Source organism: Phaethon lepturus, unplaced genomic scaffold (genome assembly GCF_000687285.1).
Source record: "Phaethon lepturus isolate BGI_N335 unplaced genomic scaffold, ASM68728v1 scaffold20937, whole genome shotgun sequence".
Lineage (NCBI taxonomy): Eukaryota > Metazoa > Chordata > Aves > Phaethontiformes > Phaethontidae > Phaethon > Phaethon lepturus.
In genome coordinates this window covers 9,325-19,637 of record NW_010554300.1, presented here as the reverse complement: position 1 = coordinate 19,637, position 10,313 = coordinate 9,325, and the positions used below count along the sequence as shown (strand labels likewise).

The window sequence follows — 10,313 nt, the reverse complement described above, 5'->3', positions numbered from 1 at the left end:
GTTTTCTTTCCCTACCGCCCTACCAGAAATCCAACAGCAACACATATGCTTAGTAGTTACCCAAGGCTATCAGACTGCAAAGCGAGAGGAAGATTAAAGACAGGATCCAGTTCAGTATTCTTAATCCAATGAAGAAAACAACACACCAGTAGAGAGAGAGAAGGTCAGAACACCAGAGGAGACAGTTATTTCTGAAAGAGACAAGTCTCTTCCCGAGCAGACATGGTACAGCATCTTAATGAAGATCTGCACTCAGATGGTGCAGTGGTGACTCAGATTCAAGTACTCCATTTCTTCACAAAGGCCAGTGCTTGTTATAAAAAGCTAAGGACTCAGGATGCATGTATGCAAATAAGATGGATAGCATGACGGTATATGATGATTTCTGTTATTCATGCTAAGACTTTATTTCAGAAGGGTGTGGAGGTCTAAACTTTTTGCCAGCAGATAGTTAAAACTGTAGATAATCTCATGCCTACTAAAGCCAGGACCCCCAGCCAAATAAAAACATAAAGACTAGCAATCAGAAAAATCTGTGTTGACAGCAGCATGTAGCCTGCCAGTTTGATTGATGCACGTGGCTGTAGCAGCAACTGTTGTGATTCTATAAAAACTAAAACCTGAAAATATCAAGTATCATCAGGTCAAGCATCATCTACGAGCCCCAAGTTGAACTTTCACTTACATTTTCAAATCTTTCAGCCTGCCCAAACATTTTCTTGCTCTTTGAATTATGCGTCACTTAAGGAACTTGGATGTAATATTTCCTCGATTAAATAAAAGCAGAAGTACTGATTTGCAATCCTGGCAGCCTGTAGCCTAATATCCAGATATACAAATAAAAAAATAGCAATAGCACAGTAAAATCACTGGGCTGAAAGGAAAATATCCTTACATAAGCAAGTTACAAATTCAGTATATCATACAGTTATAAATACTTTTTTTTCTCCTTGAAAGACTTCACAGAACTACTTTAAAATTCCAAGTTCTCTTCACAATAGGCTCTGCATTCTGTCTTTTTGTTGTTCATAGGGTCTACTTGCTATCCTTAGAACATCACCATCCAGGTTAGAGAAATAAGGATAAATTTGACATCATGAACCAGACCACAGCTAAGCAATATAGGTCCCGTATAGAAGGGCAGAAGTGATGGCCTTGCCGTAGTCCTTTTGCAATACTGCATTAAGTGGTCTCCCACTCCCTGCTCTAAGCATGAGAGGACCATTCACAGCATACTGCACATTCAGAACAAATCGATAAATGAATTCAAGGAGCCTTCAGTTAAAGTAGTTTAAAATGAGTGGTCATGTGCATTCCTAGAAATAATTGAATAAATATGTCTTAGGAGTGTGGATGTGACGTGTGGAAAACAGACTCCACAATCTATAAGATTGTAAAGTAGGTATGTTTATTCAGCGCTGGGCAGCACGGGGGGGTAGTCCCACCAAAAACCATGCGCACCCAATGCGTCTCTTACTTCAAATATATACAGCAAAGTGTTGCATATACATAAAGTTTAGCAATATACCTATACATATGCATGATCTATCCCCGCTTCGTATTAAAATGAGTTCTCCTCCCATCTGCGCTTGCGTGTTGCCTCCTGGTGGTGGTCATCGGGAGGCGTGGGGATGAAGGCCGGTGGTTCCTCTTCATCACCGCTAGTAACCTTTTGCCTTTGCGCAGGCTCCGTTGTTTTTTGGCTTCTATCCAAACCGGAGGGTCAGGTTTAGCTAGTTTCTTGAGGTAAGTTCTTAATTCTTATCAGGGACTGTCCTTGTGAGGAGCCACAAATCTTCTTGCTCCTTTCAGTTTATCAGGACCTGTCTTTGGGAGGAACTACAGTTCTCCTGCTTTAACTACTTCACACAATAGCTAACAAGATTTCAAGCTTCATCTACTAATTAACTGCTAAGACTCCCTTAACCCCTTCTCTCAGATGTAACTGCATTACTCTTTCTATTCTGCTTTGTTCTTGCTCTGAAACTATACAGCCTATTCACGATACTGTTCAGACAAGAGACTGAATCAGGAGGGGAGAAAGAAGTGCAGTAATTATAGCATTGGACCATCCACTCTCTTTAGAGGTGAAAGTGTGGAGGAGGTTTCAGAAACAGCCTGCTTGCCTTTACCCTCCCCAGGAACAGTACCTTTGCCAATCACCACTGGCACGCTAAAGGCCTGTGCCATTTCCCAGGGCATCCAGCTCCTGAAATCAGTATGCAGAGCACTGACCCAACAACTCAGACAGCAATTTTCTCTCTGCATTCTAGTCTGTAAAGTAGATTTCAGGACATCTGCAATAGTGTCCATCTGCTGCATTAGTTCTGGCCTCATTTTTCCCCCAAGACAGCATTTATATCAAGAACCACTGAAAATTCTCCACCACCAAATGCATGCAATACAAGTTTATGCAAAACTAGGCAGCCAGATGTCCCAAAATCTGTTGGTGAAGAGTTTCTTCACACAAAGGAAGAGTCATAATATAAACAAGGAATGAAAGTATTTACAAGTCAGGCTGGGTTGTTTGTTTAACATAGTAAAAGATTCATTTATAACTCTCACTGCCCTTAAAATAGGTACGTGGCGGGAAGAGGACAATTTAGAAGGATTGAGAAAATTTGACTGTTCAGACACTAAAGCTTCAGATTATGTAGTCTTTTCATTTCAGAATAACTAGAAAAGACAACTCAAGCATAGATGGAATGCAGTCTTTCCTTTGATAGTGGTAGACACTTTTCTGAAGCGGGGGGGAAGCCAGTCCCTCCTGGACTGAGACACTGGGTCATTTGAATGGTAACAGCAGACAGGTTATCATGTTTTTTCATTTACTATTTATCAAAAGTATACCTTGAATATTGGATGGCATTACCTAGGGATTGTTTTCTTACAGAGAAATAAATAAGACTTTGCTTTGAGAAGAAAATTAATCAAACCTCTAGTGTGTTACTACTTTCAACACCTAAAGAATAATTAAAAAAAAAAAATCGCTAGAAGCAAATGGGTTTCTTAAGTACAACATGGTCAGCAGAGGTCATCTGAAATCAAATCTTACCTTCTGCCTTGAACTTAGTCTGATAAACAAGAATTTTGTTCTAGCCTATCCTTTTCCTGTTGTAGCTATAGTTTCTTTAAAACCTATCCATAGAGATATGCCAGCATGGGTTTATAGAAACTTATTCCCACTTCATCAGGGCTTAATAGGTTGCACCTGCACTAGCGAGTCAGTAAGGCTAATTAAAGCCACTTAGCATCTCCCAGTAGAGTCTTGTTCCTTGGAAGAATTATCACTGTGATACAATAACAAACAAATCACAATTGCTCATTTTCCTTGTAGAAAAATGTCTTCACAGTAAAAATTAAAGAAAGCATTTCATGGTGAGGTCAGGGTTTAGAAATTCCAAAGACCTATCCAAGAACTTAGGCTGGTTGTTTTCTTTAAAATCTGTTCTGTATTAGTGAGCTTTGGCTCAGTGTAATGAGAGGTAAACAGTTCAAATATTAAAACACATTTATTCAGTATTATTACAGCTCCTCTGTTGGGAACTGAGTTACAGATAAGGAATTAAACTAGTAGCTCCTGAACAAGGGTACATATATCACAGTCTACAGCCACTACAAAATGTTGTGTGCCTCAACGAAGAGCAAGAAGCTGCTATTGCAAATCACAGTGCTTTCATGATCACTAACTGCAGATGATGCTTGGTACCATTGCTACTAATGATGATGTTAGGAAGTTTAAGAAGAAAATGTGTAGATTACAATCTTCCCTAGAGCACAGAAGAAATGATAAGTGAATTTTCTAATATGGAACAAGGCTTTATTTTCTGGTTATCTTCCAGTGGGCAACGCTGTGTGGCAAGATGTGCTAACTCTAGCAAACAGTGGCAATCATGTAGCAGTTAAATGTAAGCTTAGCGGGCAAGACTGTGATATAAGGCCCAGAGCTCTAAATACAGAGCAGTATTAGAGGGCACTGACCAATAACATAACATTTCTGCAACTAAATACAACTTCTCTGCATGCAGTCACCTTTGCTTCTTAAGAGAAGCCTACTGTTTTCTCTTCTACTGTTCTGTTGGCCTGGGTAGGAGAGAGAGATGTATACCCTCTGCAACTTACTCCGTATCAAAAGAGCATGGACATTGATGAGTGCAAGATGCACGAAGACCCCTGTGTTGGAAGTCTTCTTTGAACCCTTAGAAGATTCAAGAAAGCCACCAAATTCTCTTTCTTGTACACACATGTGTCTGGGATTGCAGTATGTCTGATACGCTGCTAAATAGCTGTCATAACTTATTGTTAAGAAGAATTCTGCATGATCTGAAAGAACTTGGGCAGAAACAGCAGCAGCACATAGTGTCTCACACTGTGGCAACACTGCTCTATTCTAAGAATTTTGTGGCTAACTCAATCCCTTGGTACATCTTTCTAATGGGTTCAGAGGTATGATCTGGCTTCATATAAAACTAGATAGGCAGGAAATATGTGCTGGGTGTACAACTTTCATGTTAAAGGTATGGAGACCCTCTTCCAGTTACTTCTTTGAGTGGCTTCTTTTCTCCTTAACATACACCAAAACATAAATTAACCAGAGCCTTACAATACTGTTATTGGTGGGAAAATACTCACAAAGTCAGGGTTGTAAAAGATCAATGTGAAAAACACAAATTGTTCAATAGGGGAGATGCAGTGTTACTGTAAAGCTTCAATATCCTTATCCAGCCTCAAGATCTACTCACTCTAGACTAGGGCAAATGGTTCTTGCAAGTCCATTCCAGCAATTAATGCTGCAGATGTTTGTTACTCGGTATAATCCCCCTCAAGCCATATTAGACCCTGTCATGTAAGTGGACTTATTACAATGGAAGATGTCAGAAGGTCAAAGCCAGATTAAGTTGCCTGCACTGCATTAAAGTTAAAAAAAAAGAGATATTTAATTTCTAAATCAACGTCGCTTGTCTAGGGTATCTGAATGAATACAGACCCAAAGTCTAGACAGAAAAAAAACAGTATAGTAGTCAGGACACTGTTTGGAGAGCAAGGGAGCCTTGGCTGGTTTGAGATCTGACATTACTGTATGATGTTTAGCAGATTACTTTGACCTGTTCCTCAATTTCACTTTAAAATCTAATAGTATATGGCCAGCTCTCTGTAAAGCAGAGAAGATCAAATCCGTCAGGGAGTATGAGCTGCTCAAATGATACTGTGATGAAAATTACATCCTAAGACAGAATTATTATAAATATGGAGTACCTGTTAGGATGTGTATTTTTAAAAGCACAAATGCATTACCCTGAATTTTTCTTGTTCTTAGCATTCTCAAATGATTTGCATCTCCTGACATCATTCTTGGATTTTTATAGCCTGTATAAGCTTTTCTAAAACAGAAAAGTAATCAAGCTTTGTCATTTACTAGAAGATATTTTAATAAAAGTGCAGCATGAGTTGAAAAACTAAACCTTCATGCCTTCTTTGGAGCAGAAGTACCCTAAATCCAGATCAAGTTCTGCAGGCTGCTTCCTAAATCCTACCCTACCTAGCATCGCAGCAGTGCTAAAGAGAAAGTCTGGGAAGCAGTCAACACTATTTACTGTGTCCTGCTCTATGTTTTATTCCATGTGCAGTTCATAAATAACCAAGGAGAGCTGTGTAATCAGATACCTTTTTCTTTGCTGTTATTCTTTCTGTTAGAGATTCAGTTAAAGTTGCCTTCTCTCCCTTTATTTTACCATAAATTTAAATGAAAATATGTGGGGGTGAAGATCAGTCATTTCTTTATGAGGTCCCTGAAGCAATTAACATCAACATCTTGACTTGACCATGCCCCATATACTTAACTCCAGCAGAGAGGCTACAGTGTGTAGCTGTGGAAAGACTATGATAGACTGGGATATAACCATTTGCCATCACCAGACATGCTGGTTTAAGATCCGTGGAGTAATTTCTGTTCTCTTTCTTAACTAGGAGCTGCTTGAGGCCTCTCTGATCTTCTGACATCTGTGACTAACTAGAACTATACATGACAGAACCTGAAGGCTGTACAGAATACAGAATTAGCGAATACAGCTCTTGAGCTCATACTCCACAGTGTACGTATTTCCTCTGCCTATGGATGATACTGCTACGAAGCACATGTCTCCTTTCATAATACCAGGCACCTGTAAGTAAAGCTTAAGGTAGAAAGAATTTGACCTCTTGTAAGAAAGCATACAAACATTTTAGCTTCAACCCTGATTACTGGAATAAGAAACAGAGAAAGTAAGCATAAAATTCATATTGCATAAACTATTGCATTGTATTGTTTTGACCATGTTTAGAATAACAAGGATGAGAAATCCCATACATCTCTCAGTGTTAGTTGTGTAAATACTTTGAGCTAATATGCCTACACTCTCAATTTCCTTCCTCATTGCTTTAAGAGATTTACCAGAACATAAACTCAGACAAGCACTAGAAGAGAAAAATGGCAAGAAAATATGTTTCACCCTCACAGACATTTTTCTTATATATTCTAGAGATAGAATTGGTCAATTGATCATATGCTCCAAGACTTAAAATATTATTAATAATTTTTTGGACTTTAGATCAACTCATGAAGTCAGCAGTTGGGAAATAGAAGATACCAAAGACATAGAGAATTTCTAGATAATGCAACAGCACATCTACTCAACTTTGAAAAGATGCTTTTCTTACCTCTATATTCCCTCCCTTCCTTTCCCTTTTATCCTTTCCCCTTTATTACTTGTGTTAGAAAATGGAAGAAATAACACATTTTATAATTAAGGCCTGTGATCTCAATATAAAACTTCTATGTTCACAAGTGAAGTGTGCACCTATAGTTGTTTCCCGATGCAGATCAAGTCACTTTAAAGCTACGCACCACTGTGTCTGTACAAATGAAATATGCCATTCTTTGATAGCACCTGCAAAATAGTATGTAGGAATGAATGTCACTAGAAAACAAGTCTAATTGGGTGAATGTGGCCCACCGTAAAACAGGTTTTGTTTATGCCATGGCAAGTGTTTAGTAGGTTGTCCTTTTGTTTTTTTAACTGCAGTGCATGTACTGGAATTCCTAGGCACTCTAATTATGGGGATATAGATGATTTTAAAGAATTTTCATTCTAAAGGCTCTACACATGACTCATGCCAAAGTTCTAAGCAAATAAAGATAGCTTATTTATTAAAGATTAATTCTAAAAAAAATGTCCTAGGCATAAAGGAGAAGTTTGCTATGTGTTCAGTCTCAACTTCTCTTGTTTCCAGTTTATTTTCCATTTTAATGCAGCAAACAGCAACAGCAAGCATGCAGGAGGGACATGGCTTCTCCAAGTTATTGGAGAACAGTTCTTGCATATGTTTCTTAGGCACCTGAACAACTACCAAACTTCAGCCTAAAAGACCTTGGATTTATATACATTTGTGAGGCTGCAGGATGCTTATTAATCCTGAAAAATCCTATTCTTTTTCCTGAGCTTTTTTTAGTTTGTATTTGAAATAAATTAGGGCTGCCATCTTTAAATGTTTGAAATCTGTGTAATCCTAAATTGGGTGGGAAGATATTACTCATTACCTATAACTTGAATGACTGCCTACGAGTGAAAACATAGGCACTGGCTACAAGCTTAGGAGTTATTTGAGACTCTGTGTCAGCTAAAGGTGTATACTGGCTGGAGTCTTTTTATTGTTTGGAATACCTTGTCACTTGACCTCATATGATACCCTATTACTGGATAATTAAATCCAACTGCTGTATTCTCAAACTATTAGATGTAGTTTGTAAATAATCACTGATTTGTTTAAAACTATTTAGTACAAAACGTTAATTCACACTTCAAATTGGTTTGACAATATGTAGTTTGTGTTATGGTTCATGATCAGCTATTTAATGAGATACAAGAAATTAAAACAGTGAGGATTGAAATTTCTTCTCCAGATTCTGGGGTCAGAATTATATGAAGCCCCATGAAACACCTCTGCAACTCGTTTTGGATTGGTTCATGGAGCTTGCTCCAGTACTTTTCATAGAACACATCTTAAATTACAGGTAAAATGCTGTAAAAGTTTATTATTTAGGAAAGTCCTAATAGGGACAGTGCTAAGACGAAGCACAGATTAGTTTTATTATTTTATTTTAGTACTACAGTGATTGAGCATATTTCTTTTCTATAGTTCTGGAAAAAAAAATCACGAAGCAATCCAACACATTTTCATCCAGGAGTGTAAACCAAGACTGAATTTCCAAGGCCTGGACACATCTTCCCTGACTTCCATTCTGTGTTCTTGTGCAAAAGATGTCAAAAAACACAACAGAGAACTCGACTAACCCTCACTCAGCTCTTCTAGGTCTGTTCCTGGGAAGCATTTCACTGATGACTATTGTCATGAATATATTAGTGCTATGTGCTGTGAAAACTGAAAAGAAGCTGCAAACAGTTGGCAATTTATACATTGTCAGCCTCTCTATTGCAGATCTTATAGTTGGTGCAGCTGTTATGCCCCTGAATATTGTTTATCTTCTAAGTCCTGTATGGACTCTAGGCTTACCAGTCTGTTTGTTCTGGCTGTCAATGGATTATGTGGCCAGTACTGCATCCATTTTCAATCTCTTCATATTGTGCATTGACCGTTATCGTTCAGTTCAGCAACCACTGCAGTATCTCAAGTATAGAACAAAAATGAGAGCATCACTAATGATTTTGGGGGTTTGGTTGCTCTCTTTCATGTGGGTCATTCCAATCCTGGGATGGCATGTTTTTGCTAATAATGGGGAAAGGAAAGTAAAGGAAAACAAGTGTGAAACTGAATTCTCTGAAGTCACCTGGTTTAAAGTGTTGACAGCCATTGCCAACTTCTACCTGCCCTCTATCATGATGTTATGGTTCTACTATAAAATATTTAGAGCTGTTCGAAAACACTGTCAACACCGAGAGCTCATCGATGGATCACACCAGCCTTTCTCAGAAAAAAAACACATACATCATAGTAAGACAAAGGATGAGCAAAATATTTGCCTCCAAAAGCAAATCTTAGATGAGAACACCCCTCCCAAAGACAAGCAAAGCTCCCCTCAGCCCAAAAATATGGAGGCAGAGCTTCATTTCAGTAATCCTGACAAGTCTTCAGAGGCATACCCTAGCAGCAGTAATAGGAAGGTCCTTAAATGGAGCTGTTTTCCTCTCAGCACTGCCCAGTCTGAGTCAGGCCTGGATAAAGCAGGAAAGAAGTGTGTGTGTGTAACAAAAGACAACAAAAATGAAGAGGAACCTTGCTCACAAGACAGTGACCTAAGTGATGCATCAGACAACCATACTTTCACAGAGGAGGTACCCAGTAAAGAACCTTCCAATTCCAACATTCAAAGAGCCAGCAGTCCTCAGGAAAAGACTGAGAACCAGGATTTCAGAGGACTGATTCATCTGAGGAAAACCTGGCAAAGTCTGCATTCCCGTTCCAAAAGACACATTAAAGGAGTGCATGGGAACAGGGAGAGGAAAGCAGCTAAGCAGTTAGGGGTCATAATGGCAGCCTTTATTCTGTGCTGGATTCCCTATTTTATATTATTTATGGTAATAGCTTTCCATGGCCATGAACAATTTTCGAATTTACACATGTTCACTGTATGGCTTGGCTATGTGAACTCCACATTAAATCCATTCCTGTATCCTCTTTGTAACCATAAATTCAAGAAAACATTCAAAAAGATCCTTCACATTCACTGATAGCGGTCTAATTTTTTTAAGCTAAAAACCAGCTCAAGACAAAATGCCCCAAAGACAAACACCATGGATAAAGTAGAAGACTTTGGAAAAATGTAATTTATAAACAAGTGGGAAATGTGCATTTAACAGCTGCAAGACATTTGAAGAAGAACAAATTCAGATCAGGAATCTGAAAAACTCTGGGGCAATCTCAGAACTGTTACACTGTTGTACACATTTCACAATTTGAGATTACCTCTTTCATTGTGTAGAAGAAAAAGTGGAGATACAAACAGAGATCTTCAGTGATAAATTATTCAGCAACAGAAAAGGAAAAAATAGAATAAGGCTTCTGTGACTGGCCAAATATATTTTTCTCTTTCAACTTACTCCATTAAACACGGGAACACGTTGCTTGTGAAGGGACATCTGCAAGAGGAGGTACTTTGCATAGTCAAAGAAAGAAGCTTCAACTGTTTAAAAAAAGCTGTCCTATTTATTTGTAGCTTCCTCCAAATCATAAAATTTTTTGAAATGTCAAGTCATATTGTAACCTACTGTATCTCTTTGATATCATGTTTGCTTCATTTACACCTGTACATGTTAACT

At 38.4% G+C, this 10,313-nt stretch overlaps 1 protein-coding gene across 1 annotated transcript; it reads left to right on the top strand.

Annotated features, from left to right (window-relative positions):
• The first annotated feature begins 8,297 nt into the window (after nt 1–8,297).
• HRH1 (histamine receptor H1) lies at nt 8,298–9,725 on the top strand. The gene has a single exon (XM_010291817.1). It carries the CDS (start codon nt 8,298–8,300, stop codon nt 9,723–9,725), a length of 1,428 nt encoding a protein of 475 aa, XP_010290119.1.
• Nucleotides 9,726–10,313: the final 588 nt, after the last annotated feature.